Source organism: Struthio camelus, chromosome 15 (genome assembly GCF_040807025.1).
Source record: "Struthio camelus isolate bStrCam1 chromosome 15, bStrCam1.hap1, whole genome shotgun sequence".
NCBI lineage: Eukaryota > Metazoa > Chordata > Aves > Struthioniformes > Struthionidae > Struthio > Struthio camelus.
The window spans coordinates 5,929,898-5,949,281 of record NC_090956.1 but is presented as its reverse complement, the minus strand read 5'-3'; the positions used below and the strand labels follow the sequence as shown (position 1 = coordinate 5,949,281).

The window sequence follows — 19,384 nt, the reverse complement described above, 5'->3', positions numbered from 1 at the left end:
TTTTTTCTCCAAGTTGTCCATAAAAGCATAAAATATCCTGCTTTGGATGGAACAAGCCATTTTCTGCTTATTTTTAACTCCTTTGAGGCTGCATGTCTACAACTGTCTTATCTGCATCATTGTTTTGCCTTTTCTACTTAGTACTTTTAACATTCCCTTTAAAGCCTCTTCGGATTTAACTCTATCTTCAGATGGGCAGCAATACAGAATTCAAGAAGGAAACTAAGCTGCATACAAGCCATTAAAAATAAATAAATAAATCAATAAATAAAACCATTTTCCCAGTTTGTATTATAGCAGTACTAGCCGGCAAGGTCATTCAAAACCTCATTTTTTCCCCTTACTGCAGTAACTGAAGACCACTGAAAAACATGAGTAAATACAAATGGCTGACTAGGACAGTTCTTTTTACCAAATGTCTCTCCCCTTAAGAAACTAAGTTAGGAAGATGAAAACGCTCTCAATTTTTCTGTGGCTTAGGGCCCAAAACACAGCGGGAAGTACCGCACGACAGCTACAGAGCAAGGCGGAGGGCTGAAGAGGAAATAGAGAGGCCACACAGGGGAACACCATGTTCCTTGGATAACTACCATTCACCCCAGAGAGAGACCTTCCAAACCACAGCTGTGACAAGCAAGCAAAACACTGTGAGGAAGCTGGTACTGATACTGTCAAAGCTTATTTTTTATTAAGGGACTGCACTTGCTAATATAAGCAATATGTCATCAAATTAAAACAATACACACACAAAGAGTGTAAATGTGCATGTGCACATGTGCCTGCATATGCAGATATTCTCTTTAAAATTCTGCGTGCACCCACTCAAAGCCCACACACTTCTGAACGCAGAGGGAAATGAGATTACCAGGAAGAGGCGATATGAAGACTGAAGAACGTCTCTTGAGCGCTGGTGAGATCGGTTTCTTCTCCCTAACGTTAACAGAAGAACCTGCTTTCTCTCTTGCTGTGCTGGAGACAGAGGGTCTGCAAAAAGATAAACTACATAGCGTGAAGCACAAAACAGGAGTTGCGGTCTGTCTTAAGAGCGTACGCAGAAAAGTTGCTTGTGTTGCTAGTCTCAAAGAGGTAAAAGCTTATCACTTGTGGAAGTGAACTCAGACAAAGTGAGGTGACTACTATGTGACTCTCCTTGTAACCATGGCAGCGAGTAGTTAAGACTTTCAGAGCAGTAAACAACAGAAGTAATTTTTAAGACAAGAGTTACCATAGACCTAAGAAACAGGCAAATTACTGTGCTCTTGCAGAGCTAAGCCACTAGGCTGCATGCAAGGTTCTATCCTAGCTGTTCCATGTTCTTCCTTCACATAACCCTTTTTTACATAACAGTTCTTTAGATTTACTTACATGAAGCTATTATAATAGCAATGAATTTCACAGCAACTGAAAGTTTGTTTTTTTTTTTTTTTTAAGAGCAGCTATTTTGCTTTAGTTTCCCTAATCCCCAACAGGATGCATGCAGCAAGAAACCCTTTCAGTTGCATGTCCTTTGCATTTTACTCATGCACAAGCTTTCTATGCACTACTTGAACAAAAGTTACTCCAGTGGCCTTGCTCTCCTCCTCTGCCATGGAACTCACACTAAAATTCTATAAAAAAATGGCCTCTCTCCTGTAGAGAGAACAATCCTGCTACTGCGTTTTGCAGAAATATTTCTTCCTGACTTACCTCTCCTCAAGCAGTCCTTTACGTGCTAAGTGAGCCCTGAAAATGGACTGGATGAATGTCACCACCTCCTCTTCCTCCTTGCAGTCAGAAGATAAGCTCAAAGAGTTTGACCCAGGAGACGTGCAGGAGTTCTACAGAGCAATCAGATCAAAGAAAATTGACCTTTTACAAATTGCACAGAAGCTTGACAAAACCTTTGACACTTTTACTCCTGATTGTGGAGATGGCATTAACTGGCAGTAGAGCAAATATTCCCATCTTTTGCTCTTTAAGGTTCTACAACACTAACTCAGCAGTAATATGAATGTTATCATCATATAAGCTTTGAAGCATCTGTATTCAATTAACGAAAGAGTAGATAGCTGCAAGGAAAGCTCATTGATTTTCTGGGAAGGAAACCTTCTAAAGCCATAGGAGGTAAGGCGGCCTCCACAATGGATATGTTTTCTGCTTGTATCAAGCAGGAGTATTCAGGCCTACTAAACTGGACCAGTTTGCTGAGATAAAAGTGCACGTAAAGTGTAACCAGATGGACAACCTGGATGAAGAATTACAAATTAATTTTAGCCCGTTCAGGGTCTAAAGGATGTTCAGATAAGTTGGCAAGTGATTTATAGAAACTAGACGTTTAGTTGGCAAGGAAAAGTTTTCACATTCAGAACTGAGCAACGAGGGGAAAGTGTCATGTGACTGAAGACACCACAAGCCTTTGGCAGAGCATGCCACATACAAGATTCCTTCACTTTTCAAGCCAAACAAAGCTGATTTCTAAATTCTTATTTCTACAGTTCAGTGATGAAGGTTTGACTATTACTACATTGATTCAGTGAACACTTGGATGCAAGTATAGCTTTCAAAAGCACCCATACTAAGGTGTTAAAAGAGTTATTTTGTTAGGCTGATGGTAGAACCAAAAAAAAAAAAAAAAAAGAGTTGAATTAGTTACAGTCTACAGTGCAGGGAAATTACAGCTTTACTTCTAAGGAAAACTGTTAAGGAAAGACAGTAGAAAGGAAGGCCAAGGAATGAGTTTAGTATCTTTCTGGAATTACAGTGACGCTGCCAACCAGTGCATTAAAACAAAGCCACTGCTTGATTCAAAAAATTAGGCTTGAAAGTACAGTACTTTACACAATAAAGTAAAAATAATTGGAAAACACTGGGACAGATTATACCTGGATACACATTTACCCCAATAATTACCTTGTTTCCAAGGCTACGCATATTTTGAGATTTTGCATCTTGCATCCTATTACTCAGTAACAGTTTCAGTCGAGCTAAGTGTCCTCTGAAAGCTGCCTGAAGCACAACAACCGCCTAGCACAGAAATAAATAAATAGATGTTAGCTTCCTTGAGAGATGGCAGCTACAAATTAAAATAGGAGTCCAGAGGGAAGAGGTATTATGGTGAAAATAACCGTGTTCCCTATTCAGTGGGAACTATGTGAGGCTTTGTTTTTTTTTTTTTTTATTTGTTTCTTAAAACATCTAAGGGGCACCCCTAACTACCTCACAAGATCCACAAGATCCCCAGTCTGTGAGGGATTAAAAAAAGCCTCATAAACATACAACTCTATAGTTTAAATTTAATATGAGAAGTTGTATGTGATTGATCCTGTCAAGCACAATTAAGTTCCAGTTGCCAAGAGTAGCTTATATTTCACAGATACAACAACGTGCTCCTGGTCCCATCTTAGGTTTTGGCTAACCAGCCGGCTTTGTGATGCTGCATTATGATCAGAAAACAAGCTAAGTCTGGCAGACATTGTGGTGGTTACGCTGAACAGAAGTCTTTCCTCTATGCTGAGAGATTTTACTGGATACTAATCAACAAAAAGCATCTAGATGTAAAACAGCACATTTGGATCACATTGCTAGAATTCCAATTAGATTCTAATTTCTGAAAGTACGATTTTTAATGCTCTAGAAGAAATAAATATAAGATACTATGTTGTGCTATTTGAAAAACAGTATAATCAAAAACTTCATGTAAAATATGTATCAAAAAGTGACCAGTTTGTCAAATTAAAATTCAGTTTCTCCAAACTATTCAAAGATGTTTCACCTTAGCAGACTTCAAAATTCCTACTTTAAATCTTTCTGAAGGAAAGACGCATCACAGTGAAACTGAAAGCATTATTAGAATTGTCTAACACAGAAACACCTTTCTGTCTCTGTATCAAATTTTGTTCCTCTTTTTCAGAGGCGCTCCTCCTTCAGAAGGGACCAAGCATAGAAAATTTGAAACCAAAAGGTGAACGTTTAGACAAGTTATCAAACAAAACCAAGATGTCACAAGGTAAATTATGAGCCAGTTTGACCAGCTAACACGCTATTTGTGCAACAGTCCATCTCATAATAAAACCTCTTTAAAAATAAAAAGCTATTTGTTTATGCTTTGATGTAGATTAAATCTGATTTACTGTTCTGTTGGTTGTCACAAATACACTCACCTCATCCAGAGCCATTTCTTGTTTCTGAAATGGAAAATGTCTAAGTTAATGCCATAGATATATACACATTTTATGTAATAAGAATTTCCCAAAATGGCTTATTGTTTTTCTTACAAATCATAAAAAAACCCAATCAATTAAAACACACATAAAATAGAACACCTGTCTTCCCCTGAAAACTTAAACCTAAGAAGGAAAAGCTTTTCACCCTTGAAAGTAGCTTTCTGAAATTATATCTGTGGATAATTTTCTTCTCTTTAGTTTAATAAGAGGTAATTACATGCCCTGCCTCATGTCCTACGTCTTATACACGGGAAAAAAGCAGCACTATGTTATCTGATAATAAAATAAAATTTAATGGTAATGTTTTGTCCTAGATCATTTTGTCCTATTTGACTATACCTCAGACCACAAAACTTCTGTATTGCTCTGAATTTGTGCAAAGGTTAAAGCAGCACAGAAATGAACCTAGTTAGTTAGTTATCAAGTCAGTCATTTTAGACACATGCTTACGTGTACCATTATCTGACCTGGAAGAAGCATAGATACAGTATATATCATTTGCAAATTTCTGATCTTAAAGTTCCAGGAAAATATTTTATATGACCTTTCTGAAGAATTTAATTCCTCCTTATTTCAAGCATTTTATTATTTTCCACTTGCTAACAAGTTTTTGCTGTTGTCTAAAAGCTTGTTAAAATTAAAAAAAAAAAAAGAAAATAATGTTTCAGTTCTGAAACGCTATTCTAGTAACTCCTAAGAGGTGTGCAGGTGCCTAATATCCGTTTTTTCCCCTCTCTTTGCTGGGATTCCAGGTCACAATGCATCTCCTTTCAGACATCTCTCTCCATGGAAGCTGCCACTGTGGCAGCTGGATGTTTACTGTATGTTACGTGAGAAATTCAGCCCAGATGAAAAGATGTTATCTGAACCGCAGCTCCCAAGAATTAGAACATCACCATTTCAAAACTGAAGGAAAAGTTCAATTTTTACTTAAATTACAACACTTTTGCATTTGATTGGAAAAGTGATCTGAACGGAAAGTGGACAATGGTTGAGTCCACTTCTTTAATAAAAAAACGAAATAAAAGGAACAATTCAGGAACTTTAGGACTCAGTACCCCTTACTCGCTAGCTTTAGCTATTGGGTCATTCGCCTTTACCCTCAATTGGAAAGTTAAAGCAATTTTTCCAATATAGGCACAAAGCACTGAGTAGTCTGTCCTTAACAGAGCATCCATGAAGAAGGAAGAAGTCAAACAATTATCATAAAAGCTTGCATCAATGCTACAAGAAATCAGTTCTCAGTTGGAGAGGGAGATCATGAGTCTTCTCTAATGTGGCATGTTAAAGGCCCAGACACATCAGCAACACACAGGGCTAATTAGTGGGGGTCCGGCTCCAGTGCTAACACTGCTGCCAAGGTGCAGCGGGCAGAAACTCCATGAGAAGAGGGGCCAAGGAGGTAACAGAAGCAGCGCCGCTTCAGCACTGCTGCTGCCTCCACAGTCTCTCTGCTCACGCAGATTTTGCCGTTCAGAAAACGGCCATCCCACAGCAGGAAGCAATAGAGCCCGAGGGAGCAAAGGCAAAAGAAAGAGCAGTGAAGATTTGAAAAAGGTGGTAGAAGAAGAGATGGTGGTAAGCAGATAGGAAGATGCTTCCTAGATTCTGAAATGACAGCAATATTTGGAGGAGAATATCTTTACCTTTTCCTGATAGGAGAATCTCACCTTGTTTCTGTACGTCTTCCATTGTCTCTGGATGAGTTTGGCTGCTTGCTGCCTCCTGTGATCTTCTTTGCTTTTAAGCATGCAGACCAGTGAAGACTGAGAAGGAGAACCCTTAACTTAGTATACTGAAGACACAAGTCTGAATTATATGAGGTAGGCAGGTTACAACTGACTCAGAGAAATCAACATCAGAAAGTTGTTAAATGTTCATCTTGCCTAAAGGGTGAAAGGAAGTTAGGAAGAAAATTTTAATTCTGAATACTGCTATGTTCAAAACTCATCATCTAGATGACTCTTTAGTAAAACACGTGCCTGCCCCCATTTCAGTTGTTAACAGAGCACAGGAACTGACAAGTTTTCATTTATGCACGCTTCTATTTTTCTAAAACAATGGGAGGTCTCAAAGTGGAACCTACTCGCTTTGCTGTTTGTATGCTATTGACAGACTAACAACTAATGTAACAACTAATTTTGCAAGCCTTCCCTGCCAAAGACTAATATTAATTAACCTGGGTGTTTTCTTACTTCTCATCCTGTCAGCTGCGGCCCCTAATCAACTGCTTAGCTCACTGATGCGCTGCATCATGTGACAATAAGGAGACTGAGAGCTTGAACAAATTAGTTAATTGGAGAAAAAAAGAGAGACCAACCAAGAACAAAACAAGATTTTCCTCTAGTTTTTTCTCCTGAGTTATAGTTGCATGTTCCACCTCTAGCCAGCTGAACCTTTTAATTCCTAATAATGACATCCAAAATATATGGTCATCTAAAATTTAAGGCTGAATTCACATCAGTCTCACAACTACCTCCTATAAAAATACAGAAGGACTCTTAAGTGATAATCTTAAAACATTAGTTAGCATCTGAATCACAAAGACGTTAGAGAAAGACTTCGCTAGGGAAACAATCCAAGTAGCTCTTAATCTATAACCAGGCAAAATGCCTGAACCAGAGGCACTTTAACAGAAGTTACTGTGAAAAGACCAAGCTGGCAATTATTAGACATGTTCAGCTGTGCCCAACAAATTAATTTTTTGCAGATTCTCTTAACTTAGGTTTACAAAATGTATCTGCGATGGCTACAGAGACCCCCCCCCACCACTGCCGCAGTTCACACAGGCCCACCACACTACTGCATGAATGCATAAAACCTCGTGCCAAATTGTCAGCCATACAATTAGATGGCAAATCAACAAAGAAGAATAGTCACTATTATAACACACGAAGGCTTACTGTGGTTGGAAATATTTAACACGTAATGTCTGTATTTAATAAAACCAAAATGCTCACAAAAATCTGCCTGTTTATAGTCACAAAACTAATTGTCTCACCTCCCTTGCCAAACAAAAGTTATAACTGCAGTTTTAAAAGACTAAATTAACGTGTTGCTGTAAAATTCTTAGTAGGGGAACAAGAGATTTTATACAGTCTGAAAAAGACTCTTGATTCTGTGAAAAGGATTTATTTGTAACCTTTAAAATGCTGAGTTACAGGCTTAAGTTTAGCAAATGAATAATATTGTATTAAAAATGAAAGCCTACTATTAAAATGAAAAATTAGTAGGAACTTAGTGATAATTACAAATAATGGGAACATTTCAATAAATGGATGGTTACTGGCCAAGAACATATATAGTCTGCTAAGGAAAAACGGGCTGTTTATTGGCTGTTTTTTAAAACTCAATTTATTTGGCATTCAAAACATCACCTAGCATCCATCAGCCTATAACGTAAAATCTAAATCCAATTCTTATAAAACTGCATAGTATATCAAGAAACAGCAACCTCAAACCAGTGGATATTTTTATTCCTATTTCAGTATTATCCATATTTCAGGGTTTATTTATTTTTAAGTACAAAGTGGTCAAAAGTGGTACAAAGTGGTAATACCTTTCATCTAGTTTCTAATGAAATGAGACTAACATGATCACACTGCATCTGAAAGCGCGTGCCAATCCCTGTTCATCTCCACTTGGCAGTTACAACTACATTTTACAGAGGGATGGAAGGCTGCAACGATATCAAGTTTCCTTGTATTTCATGAAAATAAGCAGTTGATTAGTGAGGCCCCATTTAAGCCTGCACAGGAAGAGTGGCTGCCCTATAAACTCAATTATATTTATTAGATAACAGAAAATCGAGGAAGATGTTATGAATAGCTCAACTCTACAAAAACTTCAATTCAAAGGGGATAAAAAAAAGACGTATCTAGCAGCTATACAGACTTCATCAGCCCAATGTGCAAGGTACTAGTTAGACACAAGGTGGGGGGGAAGCTATGCCTGTACCTTCTTAAGCTCTTCCATTGTATCATCTGCCTCTTGTCTCTTGTCTTCCTCGAATTTTGACTCTGATTGCCCTTCTTTCTGCATAGGGTTCTGGATTTCCTCTCTATGGCAAAGAGATAAGGCAACGATTCATAAGTTAAAAATTTCTTGTCGTTACTGGTTTGAATATATTGAACATATAGTCTCAGGGTTGGGGTTTTGCTTTTGTTTTGTTTGAAGGCTAAAGCAGGAAATCGTGCTCAGGATACCATGATACATATATTACATAGTAACAGACACGGAACATCAGTTTTCAAAATGTGATAGCACAGCCCTATGCTAAAATTAAAAAAAAGGCCCAAGGTTACAATGCTACTCTTGATGCTATTAATAATGCATCTAGATTTGAATTGATGATCGGCAAATATAAAACTGTAGCAAAGTCTTGTCTTACAAAGAAATAATGAATCACTTTTTTTCCCCCCACAGTTGCACTGGATTATTACCAATAGTCATGCAGTTCACTACAACATATGTAGTGAATGGAATGACGTATTGACAGGCGTGTAGGAGCAAAGGCTAAGGTAAGGTAAAAAAAAAAAAAAAAAAAAACTACAGTTCTTCTTCAGAAAGAGGAAAAAATAAGTCTCCGAGTCCAACGTGGCAGTTTTGTTTTTTCCAAATACCTTAATTTGTTTCTATTATAATCCAATCCTCTTGTTTTTTCTACCACACTTTTCAGTCATCCAATTCCTCTAAACACTCTTTTTGGAATTCCTAGTAACTTACTCCATCACTACCATTGTCATTTAAGCAAAACTTTTCCGCTTCAGCTGCCTGCGGTTCAGATGACCTTCTATAGATTCTGAGCCACTTCAGAAGAGAATTGTACTTTAACAGGCATTTTTTAATTCTGAAAGAAATTACTAAGCAGAAGACACTACCTTAGTGTCTGCTCCTCTTTATTCTTTTCTTTCTTCTCATCCTGCAACTTCTGCAGCTTCAGATCTGCTTCAGCCTTAGCCTGCAGTAACTGCTTGATCTCTGACCTATACAGGAATAAGGAAATCTAAGCAAGCTTTACAGCATTCATATCTCAAACAAGAGTAGTGTTTTTTTTTTTTTTAATATATAAACTTCTAAATAACATTGGCTTGTTCAAATCTGGAAGGTAACTGAATGTTTAATTTTTCCTTTTAAATAAAACACAATGTAAACATACCTTGTTCAGAAACAAAAGGCTTTTTGCATGCTCTTGCTATGCATTTTTGTTCAGAGGTGAGGTGGTACAGGAGGCAGAGCACCTTATTAACCATACGCAATTGTGTGCACATCTCTGCTCATGGTCAGATTAACCTGTCTGCCCCTGTGCACTGACGCACAGAACTAGTTTAAGCAAAATAAATTGCAAATAAATTGCTTACTGGGGAGAAAAGAAGTCAGTACCTCAGATGGCAGAAGGCAGGCTTCAATGCAGAAAATGGCAGATTAGGACAAAGCTTATGTCGAAAAAACAGGAAAAAAATTTTTACAGCAAAACACCCGTAAGAAGTGCTGAATAAAGTGACATACAACACTTAATGGCTTTTAAGTGTGGTTGACAAAAAATACATGCTTTGGAAATGCATTTTAGAAACACACAGAAATTCCCATTTTCCCTCTTCTCACTTGCCTTTTTTCTATACCCTAATTTTACAAGGTTGATAGGACTAGTAAAAGCTTTTGAAAGAAAAAAAAAAGAATGTACCCTCAAATTTCATCTTTTTGCTGAAAACGTGAAGAACTTATTACATAGTTGCATAGAGCAATATGAAATAATTTACACCTGTGAAAGGACAACATCTCATACAAGACCCTGCACTTACTCTTTACTGACTAGGAGATTTTGAAGTGCTTTCCTATCACTGCTCAGTTTCTTCACTAGTCCTTGGAGGTGCTGACATTCCTCAGTGCGGTCCAGCTGCTGAGAGGCTGAATGACCCAGGTCTACAGAAGGTGAAGATGACACAGCAAGCAACTGTGATGTCTCACTATCTGCTGATGATAACCTCATGTTTTCAATGGCATCTACTTTCTAAAGAAGAGAAATTTACACAGAAAAACAAAGCGAGAAAGGAGAGAAAAATTTAAATCTATCTTAAAATGACTTCACTCAGGCCAAGAGAAAACAAGACTAAACGGAAGCTAATCCTAAAACCTGCATCTATATGTAACAAGTGTGAGGGGAAAAGAGGTGGGGAGGGGAGCATGGCACAGAGAGCAGTTTACATGTAAAAGTCAGAATGCACAAGTCTGATATATGGAAGGATTACACGTCATGAGCACAAGCCAGTGGTTCTATATTATCTGCTCTAAGAAGGGTAAGATGGCCACATGATTTTGATCACTCACTTTTTCCAGTTCTGAAACCCGTCTCACCAGCCTCTGCTTGCTCCACTCACTATAATCTAAACACAGTAACAAAGGTTTAAACATGAAACTAAGTCACTGAGTCAACACTGTTCTTGTTTCTTGAAACTTCTGTCCATACAGAAAGACCACCCAAAGAACACTGACCCACAACTTGCAAGATGCAGCAATGAAAAAATAAGAATGATCTTGAAATATTTCACTTCCTACATAAGATATTTCAAAATTTAGTGCAAAGCACTTACACTGATCAGTTTTTGAGAGCCGAAAAACATCTTTGCGGTGAAACCTTAACTCCTCAAGTCCAAATGAAGGCAACCGAGGCCTGACTCGAACAGCATCCCCACAAGTCAGAGATCTACTCTTATAAGAAACTCCTCATTCCAACCTTCACCGCTTCTGAATCTCAATCTTTTTCCTAATTCTCTTGCTTGTGCTATTGTACGGTCCTACCCTCCTTTCTCAAACATATCTTTCAAACGTATCAAAATCCTTGCCCCATGCTCACCAACTTTTCAGCACATACTTTTTGTTTTATTGGAAGCCGGACAACTGCTCAGTACTTGGTCTAGATCTTCTTTCAGGCTCCGATTCTCATCCTGCAATTCCTTGATGTTCCTGGATAACCTCAGGACAGCAGCATTCAGTGCTTTTAGTCGTTTTTGGGTGTCTCTGCCCTCTATACTTGGAAAAGGAGCCAAGAACAGAAAGTTAACTTAAAAGCAGAAAACCAAAAAGAAATATCAGAAAGAGTGGAGTAGCCACATTACTCAAGTCATCTGGCAAAGTTAACTGCCTCATCTCCCTCCCTTCTAGCATTTCTCAATACTTGATTTGAGGAATTACCTGTCCTTTTAGGAAAAAACATTCAAAGACCATCTTGTTCAACACTTTCACAATCGTTCTAATTTACGCCAACTTAAGAAGAGGTTAAACTGTGACAGGCAACTTATTACTTTAATTTCCTACCCTGCTCTATTTGTTTCCTTAATGTATAAACCAGAATGTTTGTATGATTTTTATTTATTCGTTTTTCTAGTTGCTTTGTTAACCAACTTCATAATGCTTCATCAGTGATCTGTGGGCCATAGATTGAAAAAACATTTCTCTTCAAACAACGGAGAGACTTTTCCAAAATCCAGTTCGGGACAGAAAACTTACTTATGTGCTCCGAATTCCTCTCTTTCACTTAACAAACAGACTGGGATTGTGACGGTAAAAGGATACACAAAAAGAAATAATTCTCAAATAAATCCAACAAAGAAATGTATTTTCAGATAACTGTGAATGCTACTCTAATGTAAAAGAAACCATTCCTGTGAAAGAAAACCCCAGAGAAATTTCTTTCTTTACTTAAGATATATCTCAATTAATGAGAGATTTGAAACAGATTTGGAGAATACAGCTTGCATTGATGTGGTGGGAAAGACAGGCACCAGAAAAGGCAAAGCCTGCAATGTGTTAAAACTGCTTTAAATATATGACTACGATTTTGCCTTTTTAATTTTCTAATAACAGGAGGAAGAAATCTCAGCTTCCAGATGTTCAAAGTTTTAAAGTCTGTTCACAAAACAGATTCCTCGCGAGATGAAATATTTTCTCTTTATTGCTATGAGAAAGTTCTTAACACCTTCCCTCTCCAAACAAAGGTCTAAACTAACTGATGGACCTACCTATGGACAAATGGCGTTCCTAACGACAATCACAGAATAGGTTCTGAAGGAATCTTACATCCCATTCACTGGAGCAATTACAAAAGTAAAGGGGTAGACTGTCTACAATTAGCATATCAGAAGGAAAACTGGGTCTAATCTACCTCTTGGAAATTAAAGAGAAATGAAGTCATCAAAACAAACAAACAAACAAACAAACAAACAAATATCATGGATGACTATGCATAAAGCTGTTCCAGACAGGAGGGAGAAAAGAAAAAAGAAAAAGAACAGGAAGTGACAGAAGTGATACAAATCATAACTGCATCGGTAACCGCCATTATTTTAGGCTGGTCCAAAACTAAATAAAACAATTGTGGAATGGTAGGTAAAGTGGAACAGACTATTTTGAGGATATGAAAGGTTGCTTTGTTTTTAAACAAAAATTGGACACAACAGCTTCACATATAAATACTCATATTTCAGGGTAACACAGATGAAGAGGAGCTAATGTCATTCGCTTCAGCTAGAAACAATGTAGACAGCTTATCATGAAAGAAGCGCACTCCTACAACTCTTGCTATGTGTCATAGTCCCAACCTTCAACGTCACTTGTTATTCTAGTGCTCGACCTCTCAAGAAAAGACTGACAGTCACATAATCGAGAGAGACTGCCTTGACCCTTGCTTTTTGAAGCTGTGAATAAATGAGGACAAGGAAGAGACCTGCTGACTCATTTTCACCTGTAACTAAATTAAGCGTGATGGCTTTCAGCCTTGAGAAGCTAGTCATCACACGCCTGAGCCAGAAGAGATGAAAAACTTCCAAAATACTGACAAAACAAATCCCGGTTTTTAATCCACAAGAGACAACAGATTAGGGAAATACAAGTAGTATATGTAATGACCTACAAAGAGTTCTTACGTGTTTCTATCCATTTAAATAATTACATCCAAAATTTAAAAAAAAAAATTAAAAATTAAACTCAGTCACTACAGTTTTACTACCGCTTCACATATAAACACATACATGCAGTGTCCAAATCAAAATTAAAAATAGTTCCCTGTACTTAAAAGAATGCTAGAAGGGCAAGTAAATTTCAAGGACGCTGTGGTATCAAATCTTCCTGTCCCACCAGGACACTACTACCCTCTTCTCAGTTGGATTAACATTGCCTTGCGCAGATGCTCTTACTTTGCTCTCTTACTGTAATTTTATCTTTTGCCTTTGTGCTTTGATTTTTATTTTTTCTGTAGAGTGTCTCTCACAGTATGTTTACCCTCATCACCATTTGTACACCTGCACATCAGTAACAAGCACTACTACAAGCTTTTCCAATAATGTATTACTACCGCCACATATGGATATCTCAAAAAAGCTACCACAAGCTGTGGATCTGTTTCTCTGCACCACAGGACAATAATTTTTACTCCAGAATACCTGCTTCGCAGCACACATCCTGAGCGTGGTGCAGACCTAACTTATGTGTACAATAAAACACCTAATGAGGTTTTTTTCAATCAACAGTGATACCAGAAGAGGTTCAATTATTGGGTAAGATGGAAATTTACTTAACAGAGAGAAACTTTCAGAGCTTTTGTGGAATTTTCAGACAGTTCTTTTCCAGAGCAAGTTAAAATTATCTATCTACAGGAAAAATAAGGTGACTACAACATATGCCCAGGCTGTGAAGCCAATCACAGTAGCACTAAAAAGCAAATCCAGCAATCTGAATGACAAGATAAACTGTTCCTATGAAGTTGCTTTCCATCAGTTAAAGTACTACATGAATGATACACCAAACACACATACACAAGCATTTGCCTCAAAAAAATTAAACATACTTTTTCCTCATAGTCTCAGACTTTGCCAGGAGGACTTGGAGACGATGAACCTGTGAAGTACAAAACACAGATTACATTAAGGAGCTAGCTGTGGGAAGCTGTCATCACTATAGCAGTACATCTGTCTAGTAGGTAAAAATCAGACCAGGACTTTTTGGGTAGTAGTAGATGCAAAGATGGCATCACTAAAAATTAGGCTACTCTTATGTTGGCATTCGTCTAAACACTACGCTTAAGGACGCGTATCAGTTTCATTATTTCCTTTCTTCAGTTAATACTCTAAACTTTCTTCAAAAAGGTTTTTCAGTACATGTCAGTCAGAACTATGAGGACATGTGTTAACAGCTGACTTCCTCAACAACAGGTGCAGCTGAAGAAACATGTATAAAACATTCTATTTATACTTCAACTCAACAACCGAACAACTTATCAATACGCCTGTTGAAGGCCTTGTCAGATGTACCTCTTCATAGTAGGTTTCCATAGCTAGCCGCATCTCTTCCAAATTAGTGGTCTTCACGTCTACCTGAAACTGGCTGAAAGTAGAAGAATGCAAAAATTAGTCCAGCCAGACTACCAAAGAAGCTGCAATACAAGTTTATAATTTCTGGATGGTTTATAATTTCTAAGATTATAATTTCAGAGTTCATTGTGATCAAGGTTTAATTTGTCTCAAGAAACCAAAGAATACAGACCAAAAATAAAATGGATTTCAAATTCCCTCGACTATCTTATCCGATATGAGCCTCTCCCCTCCAAAGTCATACTTGATAGTGCTGTCTTTCTCCTTGCACTGCTGTTCCAGCTTGAGAATCCTCTGCTTTAATGCACTAACCACCTACAGAAAGAACAAAGAGCTCATCAGTCCTATAAGAATCTCAGTCTCCCCCTACAATTTCCACTTCCCCATAATCCTGCCCTCCCTTTATAAATGCTACCTAATCAGACATACTTATCCCTGCATACTTCACTATTCAGTAAACCATACAGACACCTGCTACCCTGTTTCAAAGAGAACACTAAGCAAATCAATCCCTAACTTGTATCTGTGATTATATAACCAACTTAATAATATTTACATACAATCATTATATAAAAACAACTCTGCCCATTACCCCGCTAAATTCAGAGCGGTAAATAACAGGTAGAACACCAATGCAAACAGATTCAGAGTCATGACAGTGACAAAGAAGGCTCTTTAAGTCACTGCTAATTTCAGATCTTTGTTACTTGTTTCTTATCTGACTATAAGCTTACATGCTTCCCTAATTGTTTATTCTTTCCTACTTCACTTTATTCTTCTAATCAGCAATGGTTCAATTTGGCAAGAGAAAAAAAAGAAAAATCCAAGGAAAAGGTAGCAAAGAAACAGTTACCCATCCATCATCAGCTGCCTTTTCCGACAAAACTCGTGCCAGCTCAGAGCCCTGCAAGAGAAGACAATAAAGCGAGTGATTGACTTTGCTACCTTATTCTACCGACTGCTCTCTGTCCACAGATAATTTTCTATTCTGCTCATCTCCGTAGTCATTTCTTAGCGCCTTAGGAATTTAAGCTATTGGGCTATGCTCATTGTTTTGTATTAGTACGCTTCTCCCAAGATGTGGAGCAGCACAGAGAAAACAACAGGCAGAAGGACTGGAGTGAAATTCAGATCTTCTGACTACGATCCTAAATGCTTCTCAGCCTCATAGGTCTGACAGTGAGATTCATCCTTGCTTTCTGGTTCAGGTCTCAGGACTGCAAGCATCGATCACTATGCAAGAGATTGACTCCCTTCTACTCTCAGGCAAAATACTCAGAAAGTGGGCCTCTAAAGAGACAGCAATTTAGTTTTACCTTCAGAAATGAAGATGATCATTGCTACATAAACTTATCTGCTCAGCATGGCATTATCTTCCCCCGAACTGAACTAATGGGTGAGCTGGAATGGTGAGCTGAGATACACAAAACAGAAATTACTTCACACTAACTGCCTCTCGTATTCAAGCTCACCATTCCTAGAAGCCAACACATTACACATTTCTGAGATTCAGTGAGACAAGGAGAAGAGGATCACGCTGCTCAGCACTATGTTGCCTGCTCTGTATTTTACTCCACAAAAAGTAGTTATAACTCACCCTGGAAGTATCCAACAGCTGTTCAATCTGTTTATCCTTTCTGTTATTCTCTTCTTCTAGTCGACGCAGTTTTGTCTTCATTCGATCTCCCTCGTTTTTCTGAGCCTGTACTGTCTAAAAGAGGCGGGGAAAAATAAACACAAAAAATCCCCCAAAAACCAGGTTCATCTCAGAGACAGAAATGCACTGCGGTTGCACAGGGAAATATGTTTTGATGCCAATAACAATCCAATTACAGTGGCCAGGGTGAAGCCAAAAAACAGAAAAGGAGGCCATCACAATGGACCAGGACTGATAGATAAGGGAGGTGACAAGGCAAAGACAGAAGGAGAAGGTTTAACGGAAAGGCAACCTTACACAAACGATCTACGACAACCAAGATATTTGTCTACATATACCTCTAGTGTTCGACTTGCCTAGTCCTCTTCTTTCACACGCTGCACAAGGACTCAACTGACAAACTGTTAAACTGTGACAAGTAACAGCCAGGAGAAAAAAAAGGTGTGGGGGATGGGGGCAAAGAAACCAAACGCAATGAACCTTTTCAGTGTCCAGCTAGGGTCATGGCTGGGGTTCAGCACTGAGTATACTTCAAGGCTTCCACATCCAGTACTCAGAAGTATCTATCACACCATAAGAACAATGAAATTGCCTTAAACAGACACAATTTAGTTCAGACCTTACATTACAGATACAGAAATATTTGGTTGATCTCCCAGTTGCAGGAACCAAAGCACTCTGAACCAACAGGGCCTGGACATCCAGAGACAGATGGAGTAGCCCTGTGACTTTTACTATGTAAATATCAGAGAGACCGTACCTTTTTCAGTTCTATAATTTCATCATACATATCTTCTTTTTCTTTGTAGTCAGGAGTTCCAGGAATGTAGCCTACAGAAAAAAGATGTGTACAATAATCATATTGGAAAGAGGTATTCTTTCTAAACAAAACAATCTTACAGTTAAAGGAAAATATTTAGCACAGCATCAAATTGGAAACTAAGCTCTTTTTTAAAAGAAGTGAAAATTCTATTTTAAAAATGCAGATGTTACCATATGAACCTTCTGCCAGAGTTTATCGCAAATTTCTCCTAAATAGTTCTCTTTTTGCTAGTGCTAGATTAAAATACGCTTCATGGAAGAACACACCCTTCTCATCCCAACAAAACAATTATTTTGAAAGGATTTCTAAAAAATGTCCAGAATGTGTTTTTCTATTTATGTCTAATATGTGAAAGTTTATAGCCTTTCAGAGTTGCAGGAAGCTAGATATTACCAATAATAGCATAGGTGCCATTTTAAATGGAAGTGAGATTTTTAAGTCTACCATTCTCCTTTAAGGAAAAGAGACCAGAATAAAAGTTTTAATTTTGCTTCTCTAATAAAACTCAATTGATTTCAATAACATAACCACATGATAAAACTCTTTCTAGAGAAGAAGTAAAAAGAGTCAATTACACAGAATTTCAGGCAAGCAGATGGTTTCTATCAAGGGTTACCAAACTCTGTTTTGCAAAGTAACAATAAATTCTCTACAGCTGGCCGATGGAACTATATTACGTTCACAATGTTTTCAACTAAACGTGCATGGCTATTTGCAAGAAATTCTGAAAACTAATAGCAATTCATTGCTCAAAAAAATTTAGAAACCCCTGTCTTACCTAATTTAGAGACAGTGAGAAACAGCCTGATGGGAACAGCTCAGTCTCAAAAATTATTCCAAGAATAACGTTGACACATACATTTTAATACAGGTTACACCGAAGAGGCTCTTGCTTTACTAAAGCTAAGTTCTTAAACAATGTTTGGCTTTATATGGGGGGAAAAAAATCACTAACTTATCTACCACGCAGCTACAGAGCTTACCATTACTAGAAGAACGAGAATGTTTTGGCTTCTTCATTCCTAGAGCTTCCTTCAAATATTCTGGCGTGCTACTGGAAATGTTAGTTCGCATATGCCCCGTGTCAACATCTGATTTGAGAGAATGGTTCATTCCTGCCAACAACAGAAATGCAACAAAACGGAGAAATCAGGGATAATTGTGGATAAGATTTGTGGATTTACTCTGAGAAAACACAACACAGAAAGCTCCAAATGCTCCTAATTATTCCCACTATAAATTCCAGTGCTCAAGATCAGATAACTCAAACTCAGTTCCAACCACCCAAATAAATAATAGTGAAATGAATTCCTATGAAGCCTCTAATCAAATACAAATTTGTGTTTCTTCAGTATTTATATGTTAAAGCAGTCCCCAACACTGAATCTTATTCACTTATGCAGATGGAATTTCTATACCAATACCTTGTTTCAGTGATCCCCGCCACATCTGCCTTGGGTTTTTTACAGTTGCGCTTTCAACATGTGCGCTGCCTGCTCCCTGCAGAGACCTCCAAACTGCAGGTTTTTTAGGATACAGTTGTGTGCTAGAGCTGTATGGAGATTCTAATGCAAAAGAAAATACTTCAGCGCTGCCTTAAAAAGCTCAGGGTTACAAGATTTCTTTCAGTCTTGTGCTTCCATGTTCCCAGACAGTCCTCTTAATTATAAAAACACAGTTTAACAACCCACTAAATCCTGGCTCATGCAGAGCAATGGGAAATTCACCTAAAAAGCTGAGATTAGAAAAAAAAATCCAACTCCAAGAAATGAAGAAGCTTGGAAAAAGGCACAGTAACATGACCTAACATATGCAGAAATATTCACATGTATAGTTTGAATACGCATCCTTAAGACAGTTGCATGCCTAAATTCATATATTAAATTGTCCTTTCCATGAACATATGCGCAAATATCCTATCAATGAGAGGAACACGCATCGCTAAACAGATAAAAGTAACTGTATGGCTAATAATCCACTAGCAATTTTCTCGCAGTCTTTAAAGAACAGAATCGGCCTGATGCAACTGTTGGGGAGTTCCTCGCATTACTGCTTCAGGCAAGGTGGCCAGGTTTAAATATGCTAACTCTGCTTTAAATGATTAGTATAGACTCATGCTATATGGTTAACTAGTTTTTAAATTATCAAGAGAAGCACAATCAGAAACAATGTCACAAAAGTCATCACTGAAATTAAACAGCTATTTCTAGCTATTTTTTAGACAGGCAAGGGAGCTTCAGTAAAAGAAGGAAGATAGGTATACAGCTATCAGAAGAGCATGGGCATGCGTCCTCCTTAACTTGAAGGAAAGTTAAAAAGTGCAAATTTATTTCATTTA

The 19,384-nt window shown here is 37.8% G+C and overlaps 1 protein-coding gene across 3 annotated transcripts in view; it reads right to left on the bottom strand.

The window, feature by feature from the left end:
- Positions 1–19,384, bottom strand: part of IQCE (IQ motif containing E) — a 29,395-nt gene that overhangs the window by 7,307 nt on the left and 2,704 nt on the right. For 2 of the 3 annotated variants that reach the window (XM_068909189.1, XM_068909190.1), the window contains exons 4-21: positions 18,471–18,611; positions 18,030–18,161; positions 16,984–17,054; positions 16,164–16,277; positions 15,420–15,470; positions 14,811–14,881; positions 14,507–14,579; positions 14,044–14,093; positions 11,074–11,231; positions 10,530–10,585; positions 10,004–10,212; positions 9,083–9,187; positions 8,160–8,262; positions 5,873–5,968; positions 4,140–4,163; positions 2,890–3,003; positions 1,687–1,817; positions 866–984 (exon numbers count right to left, since the gene is read on the bottom strand). In XM_068909189.1, coding sequence (XP_068765290.1) covers positions 866–984; positions 1,687–1,817; positions 2,890–3,003; positions 4,140–4,163; positions 5,873–5,968; positions 8,160–8,262; positions 9,083–9,187; positions 10,004–10,212; positions 10,530–10,585; positions 11,074–11,231; positions 14,044–14,093; positions 14,507–14,579; positions 14,811–14,881; positions 15,420–15,470; positions 16,164–16,277; positions 16,984–17,054; positions 18,030–18,161; positions 18,471–18,611 — 1,818 coding nt within the window. The remainder of the gene's footprint in view (positions 1–865; positions 985–1,686; positions 1,818–2,889; positions 3,004–4,139; positions 4,164–5,872; positions 5,969–8,159; positions 8,263–9,082; positions 9,188–10,003; positions 10,213–10,529; positions 10,586–11,073; positions 11,232–14,043; positions 14,094–14,506; positions 14,580–14,810; positions 14,882–15,419; positions 15,471–16,163; positions 16,278–16,983; positions 17,055–18,029; positions 18,162–18,470; positions 18,612–19,384) is intronic. The other variant, XM_068909192.1, reaches the window with a different exon arrangement.